Raw genomic sequence first — 27,847 nt, 5'->3', positions numbered from 1 at the left:
AACACTTACTTGGCAGCCTCATTAGCTACCCTGCTTCTAATTATGACAAAAGACTCTATATGTAATTCTTTCTTTCTGAATAACATTATGTGACATTCTTAGGATTCTTAGGTTTAAACAAACATACTGTATATTTGCTTACCTGTACTGAAGCCATATATGCTGAAGCTGTAAACCTTGCCAAAGGTTTTGGGACGCCTGCCTTTACATGCACATGAATGTAATATGGAGTTGTCCCGCCCTTAGCAGCTATAACAGCTTCAACTCTTCTGGGAAGGCTTTCCACAAGGTTTAGGAGTGTGTTTATGTTTAGGAATTTTTGGCCATTTCACTAGAAGCGCATGTGTGAGGTCAGGCACTGATGTTGGACGAGAAGGTCTGGCTCACAGTCTCTGCTCTAATTCATCCCAAAGGTGTTCTATGGGGTTGAGGTCAGGACTCTGTGCAGGCCAGTCAAGTTCTGCCTGTTGGATCAGGAAGGGGTCATCCACAAACTGTTCCCACAAAGTTGGGAGCATGAAATTGTCCAAAATGTCTTGGTATGAAGCTGAAGCATTAAGAGTTCCTTTCACTGGAACTAAGGGGCCGAGCCCAACCCCTGAAAAACAACACCTGAATTCAATGATTTGGAGGGGTGTCCCAAAACTTTCGGCAACATAGTGCATCACAGTGATCAGTGCAATAATTCATGCTTGTATCCCGAGTGTACCATATGCAGTCCAGAGCACATAGCAATCTCCGGCATGGTTCAGGCTTTACGTTGATGAATCACCCACAGTGTTGTGCCCATACTCAGACAAACAATATACGAAGCTGAAGCAGATTAATATGCAGATGAAATCATCATATTTACTTCGATAGGTGGATTTCTCAGATTTTCTACCTATATAATAATGCATCACTGAATAAATATTATAAAAGATATTGTTTTAGTGCTTAAACCTGACTGGCTGAGCCGTGTTCAGAGCCAACAGAAAATCCTTGATATACACCCACGTGTGAGTGCATAACAATAAGTGAGCTCTGTATTAATGCACCGGGTTTCAAACAAATAAACCATTATTTACCCTGGATTGTTCCTTCCAAAAAAAGGCTGTTGTACTGCTTAGTAATGAAACATACTGTTAACAGACTACACTGCATGCTGGAAGAATTGTTTATTGTGAATATTTTAAATGAATGAGAAATTCATGTATATATTGCACCCTGGATTTGATTATTTTATATCACTGTATCATATTATAACTCCTATTATTTTAGTATAACGGTACAGGTAGTTCAGACTGTAACATGAATCTGGTTAATATCAGTGTGTGTATTCTTAAACGTTATTGTTTCTATAGAAACAGATCATAATCGATGTGATGTGAAGTTTTTATTATAGGGCAATTATTTAACATTTATGGAAGGTTGTAGGTGCTCTCAGACTTATGTGTTCAGTCTGCACACTGAGAGAGAGAGAGAGAGAGAGAGTGTGCAAGGGAGGGAGAGACTGAGGAAGAATAACTGTTTATTGCAGCTACATTCTAAGTGAAAATTGAGACAAATCCAAGTGTAATTTGTCTCTCAATGTTCCACAACCTTAAATCTAACTCTATAACCATTTAAATGCATGACTGTCATTTGTTGAAAAATTACACATTGTAATCCCTGGTAGATCAGACTCCAGACCATTCTGCTATATAGAAAATAATGCAGTTCATCAGCATGCATTATTGCCATATAAGAGCACAGATATGTCGCGTCTTAATCCTTAAATATACGTATCCTTTTGCTATAAATAGACCCCCAACCTGTAGTAACGCTGACCTTTTTTGACACTGTGACAGCACAATGAGCATGAACACATTTCTATCCTATTTCCTTCACATTCAAATAAATAAATACCTATTCCTTTTATCCCAAATATATTTCAACAATATCAAGACTAGAATTAATACATACCTTAAAGTAAAGCAGTGACAAAAGCCTAGTACAAATCAATATACCATCAGAAGGCAGGCACAGGAGAGCAGAAGCGTACCTGACATCCGAACATCAGGGACAGCATTTTATCACGGCAGGTAACTTTGCAGTGACAGAGCATTGGAGTGACAAATTCCAGCTTTCTCACAATAGGAGACATTCCAGAGAGCGCAAGAGTGCCTTTAGCTCCAGGACCACTGATGTACAGAATGAATAGCGCACACACACACACACTAACACACACACACACACTAACACACACTCACACGCACACACTAACACACACACACAAGCACACACACACACAACCGGCAAGACATGTTTCACTCCTGACTGAATATGAGTCTACTTCACACACACACACACACACACACACTGCTATAAAGCACCCACTGCTGAGCTCCTCTCTAGTCCCAAACCCTAAAACCCTCTCCGTCTGTTATTTCGCTGTTGGCCATGTTCCGACTAGCCTCTTAGATATGTGTGAGACACAAATAATGCTGCATTTTAACAATCTGCACACAAGAATCAGAAATGTTGACACATTTCATAGACTCTGATTGAGTGTTGTATAAATTATACTATAGTCGAACCGGCATAAAATGAAAAATGACAAAAGGTGGTCATATAAAATAACTCAGGAAGGTGACTCAAACAATGTTCCATGTTCTTCATGTTCTATCAAAAAGCTTGCAGTAAAAATTGACAAAAAGACACTATACAAAAAGGAACATTTATTATTGATAAATATTAGGAAAAGAGACTTTCAGTCCGTGTCAGCGTTTTTAGATAAAGCTGCAAGAAAAGTTTTCATGCTCATCGCTCTTCGTTTCTAACATTTTTTCTTATTATTAGCTTTGGGAATAAAAAAGAAAGGCTGGTGAGGGAATAACTTGGTAATGAATGTTTATAGCTGATACACTATTTTGCCAAAAGTTTTGGGACACCCCTCCAAATCATTGAATTCAGGTGTTGTTTTTCAGGGGTTGGGCTCGGCCCCTTAGTTCCAGTGAAAGGAACTCTTAATGCTTCAGCTTCATACCAAGACATTTTGGACAATTTCATGCTCCCAACTTTGTGGGAACAGTTTGGGGATGACCCCTTCCTGTTCCAACATGACTGCACACCAAAGCAAGGTCCATAAAGACATGGATGAGTGAGTTTGGTGTGGAGGAACTTGACTGGCCTGCACAGAGTCCTGACCTCAACCCCATAGAACACCTTTGGGATGAATTAGAGCGGAGACTGTGAGCCACGCCTTCTGGTCCAACATCAGTGCCTGACCTCACAAATCCGCTTCTAGAGAAATGGTCAAAAATTCCAAAACATAAACACTTGTGGAAAGCCTTCCCAGAAGAGTTGAAGCTGTTATAGCTGCAAAGGGCGGGACAACTCCATATTACATTCATGTGCATGTAAAGGCAGGCGTCCCAAAACTTTTGGCGATATAGTGTGTGTTATTTTTTTAGCTTTGGCCTGTGTCACACCATCTCACTGCTGATTTTCCTTTAACAGCACAACCCTGCTCCATATAGAAGCAGCTGAACTCCAGATATAAATGGCTCCAGTATTGTGGAGCTCATGCCCTCCATACAGTACAGTACATACAGTACAGTACTGAGGAAACAAGCAGGATCTGTGAGGAGCTAGTAGCTAGCAGCTCCTTAATTTAGTTCGGTATTTATTTAGTGAAGCAGTGTGTGTTTGTATGATTCTGCTGATTTCTGCAAACACAACTGACTGAAGTTGGAGGCTGAAATATTGTTCAACGTTTATTGAAACCAGCTAGTTAACTGTAAAGGTTAACTGTCACCACAATAACTTAACGGACTGAAAAACAATAAAGCAACAACACATTTTACTCTCTTAACATAGTGTGATGGAAAATTTTATATAGAGATGTTGTTTGTGAGGTTCTGACCTTCTGTGACTAGAAGTTGTTTGTGATTAGAAATCGTTATGACCAGAGAGTGTTTGCGCAAATTATTATAGGGTCAGAACTGCGATGGAGACCAGATAGCAGGAGTCAAGGCTGAGACTCAGGACTGGATCAGGCGATGATCAGGCGCTGTAATGTAGCCAATGATCGACAATGTTTTCCTTTCCTTAATCCTGTTTCGTGTTTTAATCCGGATTAGAAATACTCAATGTAACACACAATCCTGTTGCGCAACAGTATAAATAAATTGTATACCTTGCGTGCTATTCTTCTTAAAATCGTTAACACATGATGTGCTTCTCTGATGAGATTAAAAAAGTAGCGTCGTTAGTAAAAAGTCACATCACTGATCAGAAGAACCATGTTGTTGTCATCTAAGTTACCTTGAAATGAGGGAGCATGGAATGAAAAGATCTAATGTCCCATGAGGAATTTCAGAATAGACATTGAAATCGAACTCCTCCATTACCATTTCTCAAATAAAGCTGAAATATTCCCCAAACAAACCGACAGTCATTTCTTCTCCATTCTTCTACACAGCTGCAGTGACGTGTGAATGAATACTGTCATGATATTCCCAAAGCACTGTATGTGCTGCATGTCATTTAATAGAAAACTTTGCTTTTCCAGGTCCGTGAAGAATCGAATAAACTTCATCACAAACAGCAAAAGATCGTTTCATGACTCAGGTTTCTCTAAAGCGTGCGTGACATTTCAATCATTAATGCTGGCTCTTCAAACACACTTTCATCAGAGTCATAATTTATGCTCATTTTACACATCACTGACTCCATTACTAAAATGACAGCTTCATTTGCTACGCTAAAAGCCAGAAAGCCTATCTGATATTAACACCATAGAAAAAAAGACAGCACACGGGTGTGGACCGGCATGCGCTGTAGAGTCACGGGGCCGAGGGGTTGCTGGGCTGGTGACCTGCAGGTGAAAATGACTGCACATGACTCGTGCTTCTGTAAGCAGAAATGACGGAGAGGTGGGTGTCATGCCACATAATAAGAGGTTTGTGTGTTGTGTAGGTGAGTAAATGAGTTTTAAGGGTAAACAGATTGTACAGTGTGCTGCACATGCGGTGAGATCACACTCTATAATCTGAAGAACACCGCTGCCTCAGCCAGTGGAAATTTATACATAAAAAAGTTTTTGTAAATAACACAAAGTAGAAAAGCAGAGCCGTGCTCCAGGCTTTGTTCAGTGAAGAGTACACCCTGCTCTGTTAGTTTCATGTGTATTAGACGTGGGTGATACGGCATAAATATCATTAGGTTGCGTAGCTGCTACTTAGTAAAGAGAGTGCTAATTTGCATACCCATGATCCCTCAGGCTGCCCATTAATGCGATGTGTTATGTTGTTGTTCTGTTAGATTGTTAAGTGAGGAATGTGCCTGGTTTTCCGTGCCGGTAGGTGATATAGCAGCATGCGTCTGCTGACCAGCGGTTTGACCACCTTGTCGTTTGTTATGCTGTAAATGTCTGCTGAAACAGTAAGTGCATTATTTTCTACTGTACTTTCTCTCCAAGTTTCTTCCTCACCAGCGCCATAATAATGTCAAGATATTTTAATGAAACCGTGTTCAGGTTTGCAAACCAAATCACACTCTTAATGTTACCCTTTAAATTGAACATTAAACTGTTTTGCAAAATAAAGGAGACTTCAGGAGGATAATAAAGGAGTCCAATCAGCTTCCAAAGAAGATTTCTGTCGTCCAATCAGCTTCCAAAGAAGACTTTATCATCCAATCAGCTTCCAAATGAGATTTTATCATCCAATCAGCTTCCAAAGAAGATTTTAGCATCCAATCAGCTTGCAAAGAAGATTTTAGCATCCAATCAGCTTCCAAACGAGATTTTAGCATCGAATCAGCTTCTCATTATTGTAAGTAATGGTAAAGAATGTGTTTTAAAAGAAATCAGTGTACTCTGAGAGATGAGTATGACATAATATATTGCAGAATACACATCAACCAAAATTACAGCCTATTTTCATTATAACTGAATGTACATTAGAAAAAACTCTTGCCTGGTTAGTATTGTTAGCAAATCACACTAAATATGACCTACACAGATCAGGCATAACATTATGAGCAGTGAGAGGTGAAGTGAATAAGACTGATGATCTCCTCATCATGGCACCTGTTTGTGGGTGGGATATATTAATCAGGAAGTGAACATTTTGTCCTCAAAGTTGAGCGAGTTTGATGAAGGACCAAATTGTGATGGCTAGACCACTGGATCAGAGCATCTCCAAAACTGCAGCTCTTGTGGGGTGTTCCCGGTCTGCAGTGGTCAGTATCTAACAAAAGTGGTCCAAGGAAGGAACAGTGGTGAACCGGTGACAGGGTCATGGACGTTCAAGGCTCATTGATGCACGTGGGGAGCGAAGGATGACCCGTGTGATCCGATCCAACAGACGAGCTACTGTTGCTCAAATTGCTGAAGAAGTTAATGCTGGTTCTGATAGAAAGGGGTCAGAATACACAGTGCAGGACGGGTCAGTGCATGGCATCAAAAGGGGGACCAACACAATACTAGCAGGTGGTCATAATGTTATGCCTGATCAGTGTATAATTAATGCCAAACATTTTACCATAACATTCTTCTGGAGTCATTTGTCTATGAAGTATGAGTGACGTTACACACTAAGTCACAAGCACAAATTTACGTCTCAGGCCAATGCAACCACTAGCAGTCTAAATGGCAGTTCATAAGATATAATTAATAAAGTTGGTGTATACTAAATTTAGTCTAAAATGCTCATCAAATTCTTTCTACTCATGAAAAAAAACATGCATGGATAGAGAACTCTAATGTAAGCTTACTAATAGAACAGAAACCTATTATTATGATCTCATTTGGCTAGACTTGGATGCTCCGATGGCACGATCTCTGCCTGTGTTGACCAGCAGAGGGCATAACATGACAGAGGATCAGCCAACCGCTGCTGAAATACTCAAATACATACCACTCATAGACCTGTTAAAACATTCATGGTGAAGACACAGTAAGCCACAGTGATGCAGCCTATAATCATCATCATCATCATCATCATCATGAAGTGAACAATAGACGCTACTGGCACTGGATAGCTGGCCACCCGCAAAATTAACCTACAACAGCAAAAGATAATTATGTTTAAGGATGCAAATTAGAGCAATTTACAAGAGCAGTGACATTTTCAAACTACAAACCTTATGGCACAGGGTCATGAGGTTCAAACCACCACCTCATTTAATGGCATAGGAAATAACAAACCCACTGCTGTCATCCTTATATCCTCTAATAATTATAATAATAACAACAATAATAATAATAATAATAACAACAACAACAACGTTATCCTGGTTTGATCTCAGCATAGCAGCTGATCTAGATCTACAGTCAACACAAAGAGTTTGTTTCTCAAACACTTTCCACTGAGATGGGATTTAACCATATGCCAACTCATGGTGAGGGACTTTTCCAACCTAATCATCTTTTCAAGGTCACTCACACAGAAATGATTAGGTGTGCCTCCAGAACACAGCATCTGGACCAGGGCACCTCATAGAAGCTATGAGTTGTCTGCTAATAGCGACATAATGACTTTGTGTTCTGAGAATGTTTGACTTGCTCAGAAGTCCTGGGATAATAAAGGTTCCTTAACTTCCAAGAAAAAAAAATAGAGATCTTCTTGGAAGCCTATTGACCAGGAAATGCTGCTGGAGGTTATTAAAGGTTCTACACACAACCTTTAATAGTTCCATTAGAAGGCCAACCAAAGAACCCTTAAGGGTTTGAGATTTGTAGAAGTGTATAACACGTGCATCAATAAGCCTTAGCTGTCCATGACCCTGTCTCCGGTTCAACACTGTTCCTTCCTTGGACCTCTTTTGATAGATACTGACCACTGCAGACCAGGATCACCCCACAAGAGCTGCAGTTTTGGAGATGCTCTGATCCAGACAATTTGGCCCTTCATCAAACTCGCTCAAATCCTTACGCTTGTCCATTTTTCCTGCTTCTAACACATCAACTCTGAGGACAAAATGTTGACTTGCTGCCTAATATATCCCACCCACTAACAGGTGCCATGATGAGGAGATCATCAGTCTTATTCACTTCACCTCTCACTGCTCACAATGTTATGCCTGATCAGTGTATGCTAGAGAAATCTTGACCTATGAAAAAACTTTTCAAGGTAGCATCACAGGTTTATAGTTTCAGGATCCACAGTTCGACCCCTTAGGTCAGGTTACTGTCTGTATTCATGTTCTCCTCATGTGTGGGCATTTCTAAAATCATGCAGGTAGGTGGAACAGCTAGAATCCAGTAAAGATTGCTCCATCACCATTTTTACAGTTTTTTTTTTTACTACACATGCATCACACACACAAAAATATATACTATTGTCTTTTTGTGCTCCACAATGATTAATCAGTGTAGTATTACTGAACCATCCGCCCAAAAGGGGATCAAAAATGGATCTTTAAAGAAGCCAAAGATGTTTACCTACAATATATCACTGCTCTTTTCTACCACCTCAAGATTTAAGCTTTATGGCCCTATATTCTCGTCTTATCTCTAAAATCCCTCTGTCTACACTGAGGTAATGTGTCAAGCAACCATGCTTCTGCTTCAACATCAGAATGAAGCATACCTACGAGTATAAGCCCTACAGAGGCCATTAATATTTCAGGATGCCTTCAGCACACAAGTGAAAGCACATCTGCTAATCTGAGCTCAGCCACAACGGCGCAACAGTGAGCCAGGAAGCCATAATGGCACTGCTGCAGTGAATCAATGCTATCATGAATTTACTGTACTCCACTAGCAAACAGGTAGAGAGTCAACCTCCAGTTCAGAGCAGTGTATACAGTATCTAATGAGTCCAGGTCCTTGAGTTGCACAGATTTGCATAAAGAAGCCATGTTTAAATTATACCCCCCACCACACACACAGCATGAGCTTCAGGGTCAGTAGTGAGGTTTACAAAACTCCATCCGCAACAAAATGTCGTAGTTTGATGAATAAATCACTCAAGCTAATGCTCCGGCAAAATGAGATGTTATGTATTTCTGCATTTTATTCACAGCTGTGGGAGATCATTACCACAGCTGCTTCTTTTCTAGATGCATTTCTTTATAAATGAGCTTCATATTTATCTGCCCTATAACAGGAAAGAACAGAGTTGTTTTTTGCTTTTTTTTAAAAAAAAAAGTCTATAAAAAGCTTTATAGATTTTATGCGGCTTAGCAAACAGAGCCGAGTTGCTGCAGTAGACCGACGTGCAGACCCTGGACACGGTATGAACGTTCTCAAAGGAGACATGTGCTACACAGCCAGCGGACATCCAAAGTAGAACGCCATCTAAATGAATTAGTTTGGATTGGTTTTAGAGGTTGTTTAATTACAGCAGGAAAGACCAATTAAATGTGAGCTCTGGGACTCTAAAATTCGACTACAACGAGCACAGAAGATGTAGCTTCACTGTATTCTTCAGAGAGATAATAAAAAAAACCTTCTGGATTCTGTTACCTTTCGTGTGTTGTGTTATTTCTATCACTGTACATTCAATTCAATTTAATTTTATATGTATAGCGCCTTTTACAATGGACATTGTCTCCAAGCAGCTTTACAAAAGAAGATAAACAGAGAAAGGAGATTTAAATAAATAAATAAATAAATAAATAGAAATAAAAATAAATTATTAAATGAAATTATTAAACTATTTTATCCTTATTTTATTTTATTTTATCCCTAATGAACAAGCCTGTGGCGACGGTGGCAAGGAAAAACTCCCTGAGATGATATGAGGAAGAAATCTTAAGAGGAACCAGGCTCAGAAGGGAACCTCATCCTCATTTGGGTGACACTAAACAGTAAATAATGTGACTGTAACTGATTAATGTCCTTTCTATAACGGCAATCAATGGCCCATGAGGAACTATTAGGTCAGTGTAGTTTCTGAGTTCATTATAGACACTAATTCTTTGCTGTCACAAGCTGACAGATATAATGGAAGACGGTGTGTATAACATAATTTAATGTTCGAATTAAAACAGGGGAAATGAGATCTCAGTCAAAAAATTTGAGTGGCAGTTTTATGCACAGAAATGCTTGTTGATGTGAGAGGTCATAAAAGAATGGCAGACTGCTTCAAGCTGAAAGGAAGGCTTCCGTCATTCAAATTGTCACTCTTTACAACTGTAGTGAGAAGAAAATCATCTCACCGAACATCTCTGAGTTATGCAGCAAAAAAATCACTAATCACTCCTGTCGAGTAAAAATGAGAACCTGAGGCTACAGTGGACAGAGGCCCAGGAAAACAGTCGCAGAATTAAAAAATAAGAGCAGGTAAATTATCTTATTATGTATGGAATCTTTGGAGCATTTGTACATAACATTCACCTCGGAAATTTGAACATCCTGCTGTGAAGTTGTTTCAGTTCTCCTACACTTTCACCTTTAGAGCTCTTCCTGTACACCTTTCTGGCCACAGTCTTGAAGCTTGCAATCTCACTGGCTCTCTGACAAAGCTTTTGCTCTATCATGCAGAGATCACAAGTTCAGACCTCAATGATGCCATTGCCATCTGTAGTTGGGAGCCAAACTGGCTGTATTCTCAGTGAATCACAGTGACTCTAGTCAAATGTAGGCGTCTGTGAGCTCATGTATGTGGAAGAGGGCAGATAGCACTTTCCTCTGATTGTGTTACACTGCTCTGTGTTGCAGTGTGAGAATCTGTTCAAAAAGATGTGGTTGGCTGGGCTTCATGTGTCTCAATGACCACACCATCACCCTCTGATGCAATGAAATGGCCCAGATGGTAGCTGTCAAATGGAAGGGGAGTGCCTGGAATCTTGATGGCGGGAGGGAAATGGAGGGAAAAAACAAGACCAAAGTTTTGTGGTTGTGGTTGTGAAACTAGCTACACTTGGCCATACATATTGTTATTATTACTATTACAATAAATCTAAACCATAATCAGTTACCTGTCCTCTGTGTAGCCATTACCGTTATGCTGTACTTCAACACTGCCCATAAAGGAAGATGAGTCCTACATTTCAGTCTTGGTTCCTTGTGTGATTTCTTCCCTATTCCATTTCACGGGAGTTTTTCTGGCCATTGCTGCCTCTGGGTTAATCATTAAAGGCCCAAACCAAGGTGTCTGTAAAGCTGCCTTGTGATTACAACAAAGCAACTTGAAACTACAAACCATTTTTTAGCAGTTTCTGCTGCAGACTTTAAGTGTCTAGACACTATTCAAGCATTTACACTGACCAGGCATAACATTATGACCACCTGAACTATTATTGTGTTGGTCCCCCTTTTGCTGCCAAAACAGCCCTGACCCATCCTGCACTGGTATTCTGACCCCTTTCTATCAGAACCAGCATTACCTTCTTCAGCAATTTGAGCAACAGTAGCTCGTCTGTTGGATCGGATCACACGGGCCAGCCTTCGCTCCCCACGTGCATCAGTGAGCCTTGACCGTCCATGACCCTGTCACCGGTTCACCACTGTTCCTTCCTTGGACCACTTTTGATAGATACTGACCACTGCAGACCAGGAACACCCCACAAGAGCTGCAGTTTTGGAGATGCTCTGATCCAGTGGTCTAGTCTTCACAATTTGGCCCTTCATCAAACTCGCTCAAAACCTTACGCTTCTCCATTTTTCCTGCTTCTAACATCAACTTTGAGGACAAAATGTTCACTTGCTGCTTAATATATCCCACCCACTAACAGGTGCCATGATGAGGAGATACTCAGTCTGATTCACCTCACCTGCCACTGCACAGAAGGTTACACCTGATCGGTGTATAAGTCTGAAAGAAAACTGTCTCCAAGACAGCTGCAGTTTGTGTCCCACTCATAACTATAGAAAGATTGCAGCCGGAAAAAAATTGTTGATTACAATTTGAACATATCAATAAACCATAGCAAGCTTGCCTTGGAGTTGGAGTTGTTTGTTCTGTATTTGGAGCATGAGCGCTGTGCTGAGAATAAAGTAACTGGATGGATAACAAATTGGCTTTGAATCTAGATATGGATAAGCTGCTTCTAAATAAATAAACTCCAAAAATAGTTGCTGCTTTACAGATTTCTAAGATGGCTCTTTTGCGTAGGTTTCCCTCTTACCACTTCCAAAAGCTAATTAATGCACACACACACACACACAGCCACTCACTATGACAAAAAAGAAACACACAGCATTCTTCTCCCTGTCTTTCTTTCCATGACACAAACATCATCTCTGTCATGGACACAATTTTATAAACACTCCACACATCATCTCTGTCCCTCCCTCTTCCAAAACATGAGCAAAGAAATACAAAACCACATGAAGCATCTTTCACTGATCGCAGCGCCAAACTTGGCATAGAACTAAGCACAAAACACCGTCACTAATCACAGACTGTTCCAGGCAATTATCTCCTCAAACACTGAGCATGTGGAGGAGCGTCTGAGCTGTCACTCACAGCGGCTTGGCTGACAGCAAGCAAAGCTCGCAAGTTTTGTTCAGAGCTCTAGGCTCAGCGCCTGAGAAAGTTCCCCAACATGATGTGCATGCAAATGTCTAGTGAGCTATGCAGTGGACCTTTGCTCTAATATCTGCAGGCTCTCTCTCTCTCTCTCTCTCACACACACACACTCACACATACAATCATAAACACACACACACAGCCTGAGGTGCTCAGCAAGAGACAGCAAAACAAGGCCTGATTCAAATAAACTTTTAGCAGCCATGCCAGAAAGTTGTGATTCAGAGACTCTGTGCTAACTGCAGAGCTCTGTGGAGGTTCTAATGCAGAACGCTTCAGGCTGAAGGACACACAGCAGGACGCAGAGACACAACCTTCTTCCTACTGTCACGGTGTGTCACAGAGTCTAAAATAGAATAATGTTTTCACAGAATTTAATTACAAAAACAACACATAGGCAGAGTTGTTGTGAGTTCGTAGTAGGAGTTTAAAAAAGAAGCCCAAATACCTGTTTAGCCACAGGGCTGCACTTACCGCTTTACTGATGTGTTATTAAAATCCAAGATTAAGGCAATGTCAGGTAAAATACCACTCCGGAGAAATCAATCGCTTATAGCACACTTTCCACTAGAGGTTAGGAGCCTTGCACCATTCAGCATCTACATCAGTTAGCCCCGGTGAGCAAATGTCAATAACTTATTTAGCAAAAGCAAAATAATGGGGTAACAAAGTCGGCGGTAACCACGGCAACAGTGCTTATTAGATTCGGTATGTATATAAAACAGTCCAGGCAAAAACACAATTCTGTGTATTTAAAAATACAACTTTTAGGAATTTTGCTATTCGTTCCTTTAATTTAAAAAGGAATGCATCCTCTTCTAGGAGATTCAGACAGTGAAACTGTAAATAATTACTCTTCTGCAACTGTGCACTACAACTTCACCGCATGTACATTTTATGGTTTCCAGAGCGACTTATATTTCGTCTCATTTTATACAACTGAGCAATCCAGGATGAATGGGCTGGCTCAAAGGGCCCAGCAATGGCAGCTCGGTGGATCAAACTCACAACTTTCCGATCAGGTAGTCCAACACCTTAACCACCAAGTTACTACATCTCCATTATAACTGTAACAGAGTGCTGAAAGGAAGCTCAGTGTGAGCATACAAGTATGAGAAGAATGATTGTAAAAGATTATAAATGAGAAAGAAGTGAAGAAAAGGGCAACAAATGAATGCTCAAATCTAAATGGACACAACTGGGTGATTAGTTTACTACTATACTTACTGTACTATGCTTTAACAGGGGCTTTTATTTATTGTTGCTCACATATATACAGATTAAAAAACCTGGATGAGAAAATCTGCAAATCTGTATGAGAGGATTATTATTATTATTATTATTATTAAAATAAAGGAGTCTCTTTGTTACACATAGAGGCAATGCTATAAAGATTTCCAACAAAGGAAAATCTTCAGGATAATTTTGCACAAGCATATCAACAACTGACCCCTAATAAAGGCCTTATTTACCCTGATTAGAAGACTAAGGTTATTAAGATTAAGAATAAATTAAAATGTTGTTAGTAACGCTCTCATTTGATTTATTGATGCTGAAGGAGAAGTATGGTGATGTTTCAGGGAGTTCTCATGACATTTCTACTTTCTGGCCCTCTCTTTTAGTTAAGCTGTCGTCGCTAGGCCTGTGGGAGTCCGTGTTTGCACTATAATTACCAAACACACACTGTCTTGGGTATTGTACACACCTATCATATTGAACAATCTGTTATTTCTGTCTGGAGTTGTATGTTTGCTGCTTCCTTCTGATGTGATGCTGATGCAAGACGATGTGATGCTAGAGTAAGATCCTGATACAGTAAGCCTGTGGTGGGGCTTTTCTTACCTGCCAGACCTGCATGATCCTGGTGCACTGCATCTGCTATGGTTAATTCTTTTCAGGAACCACAATTGCACAAACAACTGGATGCTATAGATACATAAACGTATCAATAAGTATTGCAGTGAAAAGAAATGGTTGTAGTCCACCTACAAATCTGATGTTTTCATAAGAAGGTCAAGTAATCAAAATAAGTTTAATATTCAAATCCCAGTATGTGAGGTCACCCAGAGTTTCTTGCCAGTCCATCACTGAGGTTTCTCTTTGGCAAAGTTAACTTTAATGGCTGTGGCTTTCTATAAAACTGATGAGGTCCCATATTTAATTGTTTTTAGCACCTATAGAGGTTACACCATTGCAACATACACCGATCAGGCATATCATTATGACCACCTGCCTAATATTGTGTTGGTCCTCTGTTTGCTGCCAAAACAGCCCTGACCTGTCATGCACTGTGTATTCTGACACCTTTCTATCAGAACCAGCATTAACTTCTTCAGCAATTTGAGCAACAGTAGCTCGTCTGTTGGATCAGACCACAGCTGGCAGCACAGCAGGCAGTCCTTACTCACAGCTCCAGAGTCCCTGTTCTGATCCTGGGCATAGTATAGGTGCAAAGATCTATGTGAATAAGTGTGTATGCATGGTACACTATGTTTGTAGGGGATATTCCTGCTTCATGCCCAGCGTTCCTAAGATTCTGACTCTTGGTAAGAGCATTGAAATGTAGTATTAACATTAGAAGCAGTATCAATAATTAACATTACATTAGTTAGGACTATTCAGGGAATAAACTGTGCAGGAGTGTAGGACAAAGATTTCTCATTTCTGGAGTGTTGGGAGCAGCACTGGACACTAGCCTACTTTCCATTCCTGTGCTGGAACGAGTTATGTGGCCGGTAATGTGACTTGCAGCAAAACAGCAAAGTGAAACCCTGATAATTAAATTTAACGCAAGCCATGGGGAAAAAAACACATATTTGCAACTGTACCTCTATAATGCAGAAGAGCTAAAAACTCAATTTAGGTAATAAATTAATTTATTAATGTAAAAAAAAAAAAATGGGTTGGTGAAGACTGGTAAAGGTCAGTATTTCACGGCTCATATGTATGTTTTAATGAACAAAATGAAAAGAAATCTAATATGTTAATGATACACGACATCTGCATAAGCCCATCATGGCACCTTATCTAAATCTACATAAACAGTTCCAAAGGTTTATTCCACTAAACCAAAATATAACATGTGAGTTAATACACTTCCAGACTGACAAAATCTTGGATGTAATACCTCAGTGGCAGACCGTCAGGGCCAGCAAGGCCTTCTCTGCTGGCCTAAAGAGCAGTGATCTGAATCACTGATTGCATTTTAATATATTTAATATATTTTTCCATGAATGTGTATTAAATTATTCCCAATAGTCTATTCTCTACATTTCATAGCTTTTCTCTCAGCTGTGCTGCTTCCAGTAGTGTATATTTATGATAAGAGTATTTATCCAATCATATTTCAGCCAGTGGATGACATCATGTGTCGCCAGAGTGAAAGAAAGGCCTTAAGGCCTTCAGAATCAATAGTGCAGGCGCCCGTAGCCTAAAATAAGTGGCAATGAAATTGTTCCATTAACCAATCAGATTTCGCCATCTAGCAGGGCCATCTAGCAGGCATATGATTACGTCAGCAATATCCTGTCCTTTGATTGGATAATTGGAGTAGTCAGAGGCAGCGAACTGCACAAACTAAACAAAAAATATATATATTCATTCATTCATTCATTGTCTATACCCGCTTATTCCTAGGACTCCTAGGGTCACGGGGGTCTGCTGGAGCCTATCCCAGCGCACATAGGGCGAAAGGCAGGGGTACACCCTGGACAGGTCGCCAGTCCATCGCAGGGCCACACATAGACAAACAACCACACACACACTCACTCACTCACTCCTATGGGCAATTTAGAATTACCAATCAACCTAATGTACATGTTTTTGGACTGTGGGAGGAAACCGGAGTACCCGGAGTACACCCACGCAGGCACGGGGAGAACATGCAAACTCCAAAATATATATATTTTAACTCACAACAAGAAATTGATTTGGTCGCAGACGTGCTTACAAATGCATTTTCAAGGAGGACTGTAATAAAATGCACTATTCCTTGTGAGGTGTGAAATACTGTAGCCTAATTTCCTTTTTACTTTGTTATTTAACGGTTGATTAGTATCTATTGCCGTGGCGTCATAATGATGGTATAGAGGTGGATTAATTCAGGAAGGACACCGGTGAAGGCCTAGGTGTGAAATACATGGCACACCACTGTAATACCTCCATGCAAAACATGCTATGACTGCATTATAATGTGTCATAACAGACAAAGTTATATAACACGGTGGTAGTAAGTGTAACAACAGATTTAACTACATTTTCTCTTAATAAAGTTTCTTCTTTCTGTATGTAAGACTATAAGAATACTTATGATACAGTAATGAGTTGTATTTACTCCAGCTAGTAAAGTCTATAAAGTAAAGATTTTGTGATTATGTGTGACATGGTTGTATACATATGCTTATGCTGTTTAACTGTAAATGTGTGAGAAATTGAGTTTGTTGCCTACATAATTATACGGATCTTATTAAGTTATTGCTTTTTGAGTTACATCCCAGTTACAAAATTAGTTCTCAGCTGTCACGTCACTTCATGATCATGGATTTATGACTGCTGAGGCTTGATGGAATAAGTCTTTATATTTATGTAGGTTATTAGCTGTCATAAAGGGCAGCTTTCCTAACATTTCTGTTAAGCAAAGCATCTGGACTAAACTGTCTACTAAGTGCAGAAAATCTAAATTCTGGGTTTAGAAATCTGATAATCCAGGTTTAATGAAATATACTCCCAACAACAACAACAAAATTTTCATAGAGTCACCTTGGTAGATATTGATTCATGACTTTAATGGCTGTATATTACGTTAATTATTATGCTAGTGAAACACACACAATAAGCAGTTACTTGTTTGCATATAAATGTGCTCTACACAATAGGATAACGTCTTTTGCTTGGTATTGTGTTTGAGTGTGTGTGAAGTATTTATTAGTCTCCCATGTTTACTGGTCCAGTGAAGGGGTAACATGAACTTTCTCTCTCGTTCTGTCTCTCTCTCACACCCACACACACACACGTACACACACACACACACACACACACACACACACACACTAGCAACCAATGGAAAGCAGGCCGTAATTGGAGAAGCTGTGTGAACAATGGAGATATTGTACTAGGCTATGGAAAGATAGGCAATGGGATAAAGAATGCACTCAAATGATATAGACTGGAACTGATCAATAGCAAGTGTGTGAAAACAGACTGGGAAGAACAGACTCAGCTCACCCTTAATCTGCATCTCTCCCTGTCTTTCCAGTTTCTCAATCTGTTCCTTTTATTCAAATGTCTTTATTCAGGGCATGTGTGTGTGGGTGGGTGTGTGTGTGTGACCAGAAGAGACAAGAGCACAAACCAGGGCACAAACCCCAACCACTAATACACAAACACACAACATATGTAAGCCCTCCAACTGCTCTAAAGTCGAAGTGTTTGGTGAGCCACAAGTGTACGCTTCCTCACTCCACCAGCTCCATCTGCTGCATTCAGAAAATGAGGCTCCTCATAGTCAGCACTCATCTGTAAATCAGGATGAGTGCAAGAGTGAGAAATGCAGAGAGGGAGAAATGACTAACGAGAGTGACGGGAAGGTGAAGGAGTGTGAGAGAAGGGTTATGAGATGATGAAGAAGAAAATTTCACTAAGCCAGCTCTAGAGCAAGAAACGAAAGATTGAGGAAGGGTTTCAGAAAGAGAAAGAGCCAGAAAGAGAGCAGGGGTGCAGGGCAAGCCACTTTGCTGCAGTTTTTCAGAGTTCAGGGACAGCAGACTGAAAAATGCCAGCAAGCTAAATGCTTCACTATATACATCCTGGAAAAAAGCTATCCTCCAGTCCTGTTGCAACGCTTAAGTAAATCAGCTGTTACAAACCTGATTGTGTGTTCTTACCTCATAGCTGCTCTGCCACTGCTCCTGCATGGCTGCGAGTGTATGAGCACAAGCTTCACGCAGACTGTACAGTGTGTACAGGCTCGACAGAACGGCTCCCCTCTCTCTGGCCAGTAAAGTGTGTGTGTGTGTGTCTGAGATGTGGGGCAGCCCTGAAGTGCTTTCCCATCGCTGCAATCAGCGCTCTGCGGCACATAACAAAGTCCACTGCAGGAAACCCTGCCAAGCAGGAACCAAAAAGACCAGGGCCAGGGTGTACACCCAGAGCTGCTTCAGTGTAACACTGGGGCCTGAGAATGCCACAGAGCGGGAATGTTTTCTCCAGAATTGTTTACTAAGTGAGAAAAGATCTTACTGCTACCATGAGCTTAGATATTCACAGACTCCCACTCAGTACAGAGACACTTTTTGAGGGAGGATGCTGAATGAATGTGTGGGGGTGGGAATGCAAAAGTGTGTGAAATCGGGGGTGTAGCTGAAACGAGAATCGCAGGATTGCTGCATAATGCAGACAATACAAGATGACAGATAAAAGGCTAATAATATTAAATGAGCATTTTCAACATTTTTCAACTTCTGTATCTATTGCCTATACCGTATGTGCAATGGCCAAGGACGAGAGTTGTATTATGGAATAAAAGGAAAACCCGTTTATAAAGGAGCAGAGTTGTTGAATTACGTCAAAAACATTTATTCGACTCATCGACTCATAGAACGCTCATTTGACACTTCGGTCAAAGGTATTTCTACATTACGCTCTAAATCCAAGGTTCTCTGGTTCCTGCATCTCTGACGTAGTTGTGTGGGAAAATATACATAACGTCTTTTGCGAGACATTTTTTCGTCCTGTCTCATCCTGTTAGAGTGGGTTTGGAGTGTGTAGTAAATTAACATTACATAGTCAAGCATTTGTCAAAAATCAACACCAACACTTCCATTAGAGGTGATTTTTAAGGCTTTTATGTCTTTTCTCAACACAGGAAAACCTCTTAATTCTCTCATTCATCTTAGGAAACTAATTTTATCCTGGTCAGGATCTTGGTTGATCCAGAGCCTATCCTGAGAACACTCCAACACACTCCACTCCAACACAGACATGCACACACACTCATTCAGGGCACAGCCAATCCACCTACTGGTATGTTTTTGGAAGGAGAGAAGAAATCAGAGAACCCAAAAAAGACATCAGAAAACTCCACACTGAGTAAAATCTAGTACTAAGTAAAATCTCTAGTTTATGATTTTCTCTCCTACACTACAGATGCAGTTGATAATGTTAACTCAGCTGGGTTCTAAAACTCAGTTAAACCTTAGATTTCTCCAGAAAGCATCTGCAAATGTCATCTAAAAAAATCATCTAGCTTCACCACAGCAAAGCAAAAAACCCTGCTACACCCACTTCTCAGCTCACAGTCCTGCCATCCTGACCAGAGTAGTGACCGATTCACTCACCAACATGACACCAATTCACACTGAACTCCAATGCTTATAATCTGACAAATGGTTCAGCTTTCACATCATTCTGTATACAGTACAAGTTAGCTCTTTTACAGCTTTTAGACTAAACAAGTAGAACTCGCAGCCTATGGAAGCCTCCGCTACAACCCAATATAGTCATCCTTGTTACGTTAATAAAATTAATTACATGAATTTGTATGCCAGAAATGCTCTGTAACCATGTGACCATCTCACTTACATGTGTTTCTTCCCCAGACTACCAGTCAAAAGTTTGGACACACTTTTTAATTCAATGCTTTTTGTTTAGGGATTTATTTTCTACATTCTAGGACAATACTGGAGATTTCAAAACTATGAAATAACACACATGGACTTCATATGTAATGACATATGTAATGACAATAATCCATATGTAATGACAACAAAAAACAGTTGTTATTTTAAGACACGAAGGCCAGGTGTTCTGGAATAGTTCTGGCAAGAACAGTATTGTCGAGTGCATTTGCAGAACCCATCAAGCACCATGATGAAACTGGCTCACATGAAGACCATCCCAGTAAAGCAGGACCAAAACTTACCTCTGCTGCAGAGGAGAAGTTTATTTAGAGTTACCAGCCTCAGAAATCACCAATTAACAGCACCTCAGATTAGAGGCGTTATGAAGGCTTTACAGAGCATCAGTAGCAGACATATCTCAATATCAGCTGTTCAAACGAGATTACTGTGTATTTTGGCCGCCTTCAGCATTGTTTTACAATGTAGAAAGAAATAAACATCAGGAAAGACCATGGAATTTGAAGATGTGTCCAAACTTTTGACTGGTAGTGTACAATTAGGCACCCTTTACTGGAAGTAAGGGATCCAATCGAGACGTAGCATGGCAATGCTCATGTTCACAAGCCAGGGTCTATGTAGGCATGGTTTGCCGAGGTTGGTTTGGAAGAACTTCAGAGGCTTGCACAGAGCCCTGACCTCAACCCCAATGGAAAGTGATTTGGACTGGTGTACCAGGCTTTCTTGTCTGACATCAGTGTCTGACCTCACTAATGCACTTGTGGCTGATGAAAGCCATGCTACAAAATCTAAAGAAAAGACTTCCTAGAAGAGTAGAGGCTATTTTAACAGCAAAGGGGGAACAACTCTGTAATGGGATGTTTTAAGAGCACATGTGGGTGTGATGGTTAGGTGTCCATATACATTTAGCCATGTAGTATACGTACTGCTGTTCTCTTGCTACTCTATTGTGATTTATACCGACAGCAGGCGGGAACTGAAATAGTGTGAGAAGTGACTTAGGTATAATGACCCAGAAAACATGCTTTCCTTTCAGGTCTGTCACTATTAACAGAAACTTTCATTTAAAACCAGGGATTCTGTAGTAGGACGCTTCGATGTCGGCTGGTTTTGTTTGTCCCTTTTTAAAATAATTTAGGGCATTTGTTGTTATGTATATACCAGGATTAAAATTCCATACACTGCTGGATGTTTCATCTGGCAACCCAAAATAAATTCATGTCTAATAACTCTATTGACACATTTACATTTGCGATGTTTAAGACGTTTTTACGGTTACTTTTAGAATGATTTGTCTAGTAGAAATATTTGTAAAACAATTAGCCATATTGGCTCTGGATAATTCCATGCCCTATTTTATTTGTATAGCACTTTGAACAATACAGATTGTCATGAATTGCATTCCACCAATCTGGCTGCGCATTTAGATCTGTAATGAACAAGACAATGACAAGGAAAATCTCTATGTATCAAAGCCTGAGAGGAACTAACCTCAAAGGGTAGGACATCCTCTTCTGGGTGACACCAGATACGCTATATTGCCAAAAGGTTTGACACACCTGAATTCAGGTATTGTTTTTCAGGGGTTAGGCTTGGCTCCTTAGTTCAAGTGGGAACAGTTTGGGGATCTTCCTGTTCCAACATGACTGCACACCAGTGCACAAAGCAAGGTCCATAAAGACATGGATGAGTGAGTTTGGTGTGGAGGAACTTCAAAGAGTCCTGACCTCAACCCCATAGAACACCTTTGGGATGAATTAGAGCGGAGACTGCGAGCCAGACCTTCTCGTCCAACATCAGTGCCTGACCTCACAAATGCACTTTTAGAGGAATGGTCAAAATATTCCCATAAACACACTCCTAAACCTTGTGGAAAGCCTTCCCAGAAGAGTTCAAAGTGCAGGGGTCAACTCTATATTACATTCATGTGCAAGTCCCAAAACATGCACATCCCAAAACTTTTGACAATATAGTGTATTCTGAGATTATAAATCATTACAGTACTGTGTTGAAAGGATATCAGTATGAGCTGATGAGTGAGTGAATAAGTGCATAAGAGTAATGGGATGAGCACAGACCAGTCTTTATGTTTATGGCAGCAGTTCTTAGATGGCATAAATCTTCAGTATCCAGGTGAGATCATTTGTTGAAGCATAGGTGACATTTGGTGATAAGCAGATTTGAGGAACTTTATATCTTTAGGTAGCCATGTGGGACCATGCATAACAGCTGATTCATGCATTTTCTGCACTGCTTATCTTACACAGGGTCACAGGGAACCTTCATGGGACTCAGAGCACAAGTTCAGTGACACCCTCTATGGGGTGCCAACCAAACGCAGGAAACAACTGCACACACACACACTCCCACACATTATCACACATGTGCTAGCTTAGCGGTTGAGGTGTTGGATTACTGATTGGAAGGTTGTGAGTTCGAACCCCAGGTCCTTAACCCTCAACTGCTCAGTTGTATAAAATGTAAGTTGCTTTGGATAAAGGTGTCTGACAAATGCCAGAAATGTACACTACAGACTATTTACCTTTTAGAGGTGGAGGAAACCCCTGAAGCATGGGGAGAACATACAAACTCTGTGCACACAGAGTGGAGGCTGAAATCATACCCCCAACTACAGAGGTGTGAGTAAAACTGTTCCAGTTAATTATATCACGTGAAAATAAATGCCTCCTAGTTAAACCACAATGATAATGATATTTATCAAACATGGTTTTGAAGAGAGCAATGTATACCGAGATGAATTTACAAATGCTTTAAACATTAAGATTTACCCCGTAGCTATAACTAAGTGGTCTGACCCAAACAAGTTAGAGCACAAGAACAACAAGGGAGGTCCTGAGAATCAGGGCTTGACACGGATGATGTGGAAAAGCACATGGCCTGAACAGAGCTCTGACTTCAACCCCAATAAACACCACTGGGATGATTTGGAAGTGTGAATCTGACACACGTTAGTAATGCTCTTGTCGCTGAATGAACAATTCCTCACAGCCATGCTCCAAAATCTAATGGTGGTTAGAGCAGTGAAGGAGGACGTTACTCCTCTGTGAATGTTACCAACATTATAGTAAACTGATTTCTTTACAGTGTATATGTCTGCAACACGTAACATTGTGTTTTTCTTAAATAACTAATTTATTGCTCCAGGAGTGCACAAAGGCTATTATCCTTCTATTATTCCTCTATCAAATGAAAGAATTTCCCACCTTGTTTAATCAGATAGTAATGCTTTTGCGATTAAGGTGTACACATGAACATTTCTGGATTGTGATTAAGCTATCGAAAATGATGCTGCATGTAAACAGAGCCATAGATGATGAATGAAAGCACACTCTCCTGGCAGGTATCACACCCACCCTTCATCACCTGCTCCTCCAATTCCTATTCATACTCTACTTATCTTCAAGAAACAGAAAGTCGAGGTGTTTACCAAGTACTTCACTGAATGAGGCTGTACAGGTGCTGATAGACAGGAAAAGAAGATTGCCTCGTGGTCCTGTGAGAGAGATTTTTCCTCCTCTTTTTGTTAGAGAGGGATGCTAGCTCCACTAGCATACACAATGCCAGCCTATCATTAATCAACCTGCTAATTTCAGAGAGAGAGAGAAGTGAGAGAAAAGACGAGAAAGCTGCATAGATACCGTATTCACTCTGCTCCTAAACTCTCTCACACACACACACACACGTCCTACCACCACCACCCACACACATCCACCCCCTTAATCTAACACACATCCGTTCGCCTGCACACACATCTCACACGAGCAACCAAATACAACACCCACAGCATCCCACCGACTCACACACACACACACACACCTCAGAGCCACAATGCCTACTTCACACTGTCACACTGTGTATTGATCTCATGTTATTGAACACACATGCACACACACACACACACACATACACACACACACACCTCAGAGCCACAATGCCTACTTCACACTGTCACACTGTGTATTGATCTCATGTTATTGAACACACATGCACACACACACACACACACACACCTCAGAGCCACAATGCCTACTTCACACTGTCACACTGTGTATTGATCTCATGTTATTGAACACACATGCACACACACACACACACACACACACACATTCCTCAATCTCTCTCTCTCACATGTGTCCACCTCTGCAATCCTAGTGCACAATGGCAGTCTAATCCGTAGGAAGAGTGCACAGTCTGTTCCTTTTCCTCAGATAAACCCATTAGGTGCTGCGGCACAGAGTCGGCTACTGACAGTTACTTGCATTTCACACCAAGACAGAACGAATGCCTACAACCTCTCTGCAAAAAACACACAAAGCTACTCCACACAACTATAAATATAACGCTGTCCTTTAGATATGAAACCTAATTATGATGCAACAGGATATTAAATATATATTAAAATGTTTCCATCACATTTAAGGCTTCAATTAAAACCCTCACATTATGTTAAAGTAGACAAAGCCGGTCTCTAAGTATGTATAATAGACCCAAATATAGTCCTGCAGAGCTTTGTGTGGCTAAGCTACTGTGGGCTAAGTAATGAACTCAGGAAGAACAAGACACAGCAATGATTATTTGTCACTTTTTATGCAGAAAACAAAGTGTTTGTTTTGTTGTTTTTGTTCACGGTAGTAATGGGAATGATTATACTCCATATATTCTGTATTCAAACCTAGACATTTTCTAATTTTCTTCTTGTTTTTGTTTAAGTGCTACAACATAAATCAGCTATGTAAATTATAAAACTAAGTCTTTGTTTTAATAAAAACATTTTATTTAACATTTAATTTTATTTTATTTTATTTTATTTTATTTACTTACTTTATTTTATAATAATAAATTGAGTAAATTGACTGAGTTGACAGTTGATATAGACACATATTACATAATATTGTACACAAGGGACTTCATACTTTTTCCATGCAACATAAATATGTGTAAAAGTTTTATAGTTTAAATATAGTTCAAAAATATTTAGTCTGGGACATTAGGTAAGTTTAGCCTGTTTAATTTTGGGGCAACATATTTATGTATACTACTGATAAGTTTACATTAATAATAAAATGGTATTTTATTTTCTATTCTATTCTATTCTATTCTATTCTATTCTATTCTATTCTATTCTATTCTTTTCCCCCCAGCACTTTTCTGAGTGGACTAAAGTTATAGCCACATATTACATAATACTGAATGTAAACTTATCAGTAGTATACATATTTTATTTTATTTTATTTTATTTTATTTTATTTTATTTTATTTTATTTTATTTTATTTTATTTATTCACTTTTTTTTCTTTTTTCCCCAGCACTTTTCTGAGTGGACTGAGCAGTTGATATAGACACATATTACATAATATTGTACACAAGAGACTTCATACTTTTTCCATGCACCATAAATAGGTGTAAAAGTTAAAATCTAGGAAGTTAGGTAAGTTTAGCCTGTTTAATTTTGGGGCAACATATTTATGTATACTACTGATAAGTTAACATTAATAATAAAACGTTTCTTTTCTTTTCTTTTCTTCCATTATTGCAGTACGAATCGAGCTGTCTTTACACGGTAAGATTTTCAGCTTGATTTTGCCGTCACACACAGGAAATAATAATCTTTGGTCATGAATTGAGATTGGAGGTCTTAGATAGTGCCATGTGACAGGCAATGACAAATCTTCAGAGTTAGAAGATTTTTATTAGAAATCTCAGAGTGTGAGCACTGCTAAGACATCCATCCCAAAGCCACCAATAGGTGGACAAGATATGATTACACAAAACTCCCAGTGGTTACTAACGGGAGACATGGAGTCTAAAAGAAGGGCATTTTGTTGGATTTCGGCAGCAGACAGGATGTCTCTATGACAGATATATCATGACAGGACACAAAAAAAAGCTACATGGAGATTCACAGAGGATGTTTTCCAGCTTCCAGCTATGTAGCTGACTAATACCAAGCTAAACAATTATGTGATTATGTCACTATTTCGTGTTCTCCACTTGAAACATGTGCTGCATTGTTGTGCACCCAGTAAGGCAGAACGTTGTAATTATCTTCATCATATAATCTGACATGAAGAACACATGTTAGCGCACAGTCTGTTATAAAATTCTTATTAGGATCCTCTCGTGCAGTGTGACAGGTAATAATCGTAAAAGACAGCTGGAACCAAAGTCAATGTCCTTGAACAAAAATAGCGATTCAGAAAAGACAGTAGTAGAACGATCTGATTAAATCCAAGAAACAATCAGGCACTCGATACTACACTGTAACAGACGTCTCCAGCAACCCCAAATAGAGCTGGCAGACATCACCAGGGTCACACACACGGCAATCGGACCTTCTACAGACAGAAAGATATCAGATGCCATGTCAATGTTTCTATGAGACAGTACTGTAACTTTGGATAATGTGTATAAACAATGCACAAAATATATAATATGGGTTTCTGCTTACTTGGACAAAGCCATTTGTTTAAAATATCTTTACTGTAGAAATCACATGGATCGTATATAATATGTAGGTTCATATGATTTGTCAGCACTCATATGAAACATTTCATAAAGAAACTTTTCTACATTAAAGAACAATTTAGACAATTTTCAGCCGCAAGGCTGCAAATGACTGACTCATTTGGGTCAATTGAAATGTAATTACACATGCAGCACATGGACAGGCAAAGCATGACACGGAGAAAGAGGAAAAAAGTTAATTAAAAAAAGAAAAAGGAAAGAATGTTAGTTCTCAGGAAGCAGGAAATAAATAACTGATAAAAGGAACGTCTTGCATCTGCATAGCAGGTGCTCCTCCACAACAGGTTCACAAAGTCAATCCCTGAACCTGCAGAATACCCACTTTACCCCTCAAACACACATCCAGTCACCTGACAAGTGTCACAGATAAATACAGTAGATAGATAGATAGATAGATAGATAGATAGACAGACAGACAGACAGACAGACAGACAGACAGACAGACAGACAGACAGATAGATAGATAGATAGATAGATAGATAGATAGATAGATAGATAGATAGATAGATAGATACTTTATTCATCCCAAAGGGAAATTTACAGCTGTCTATCAAAAGTTTTGTGCAACCTGAGCTCAGACAGACCGACAAAGCAAAAGGACCCCCACTACACACTCTAATGCTCAGCTAAACTATCTAGGGAGTGCACAAGAAAACTTAGATAAAAAGAGTGGGATGTGGATAAAGATTTTTTTGTTGTAAAGAATACTGTGACTTCCTCACTCTACACTATTACCTGACTGAAGAAATTAATTGCACTCCCACCAGCGCTGTCAAAACAGCACGGATAACCTCTTCACTCCCATGTTTCTTTCCCAAAGATGAATCAAAATTTAAGCTGCTCAGAAATGTACCCGTGTGACACAGATGGCACTTGCGCTCATTATCATAACCACACACCTGCTCACACAAGTTCGCATCAGTTCGTTTCTATCCTACCTTCTCATTTGTCCTCAGTGCACAATAACATGCAAAAAACATTGCAGGTCTCCTGTGGCATAAGTGTGGCTGTCACGCCGGAGCTTCTTAGACAGAAAGAAGAAGAAGAAGAGAGGAAGTAGAAGGTCGGAAGTGGATTACATCCCAAAACTCATGTCAGAGCATCTTGTACTCCTCTGCAGCTGGGTGTTCTGCTATTGCACACATGCGCTCACGGCCGGTGGGCATGCAGGAAGAGCTGTGTACTACGCCTTACTGCAGAAGCAAATATTTTAGCTGACAA

At 39.9% G+C, this 27,847-nt stretch overlaps 1 protein-coding gene across 27 annotated transcripts in view; it reads right to left on the bottom strand.

The window, feature by feature from the left end:
* Positions 1-27,847, bottom strand: part of dlg2 (discs, large homolog 2 (Drosophila)) — a 228,577-nt gene that overhangs the window by 154,133 nt on the left and 46,597 nt on the right. The window contains exon 1 of one of the 27 annotated variants that reach the window (XM_058411098.1): positions 27,565-27,826. The exons of 25 other annotated variants lie outside the window; for them this stretch is intronic. In XM_058411098.1, the coding sequence (XP_058267081.1) occupies positions 27,565-27,606 (42 nt within the window). In that variant the 5' untranslated portion in view covers positions 27,607-27,826. Of the gene's footprint in view, positions 1-18,328; positions 18,561-27,564; positions 27,827-27,847 lie in introns of those variants that run through there. One more of the 27 variants, XM_058411100.1, reaches the window with a different exon arrangement.

This window comes from Hemibagrus wyckioides, linkage group LG16 (genome assembly GCF_019097595.1).
Source record: "Hemibagrus wyckioides isolate EC202008001 linkage group LG16, SWU_Hwy_1.0, whole genome shotgun sequence".
NCBI classification, from domain to species: Eukaryota; Metazoa; Chordata; class Actinopteri; order Siluriformes; family Bagridae; genus Hemibagrus; species Hemibagrus wyckioides.
The sequence above is the reverse complement of the archived record's forward strand: the minus strand, read 5'-3'. Positions and strand labels throughout refer to the sequence as shown.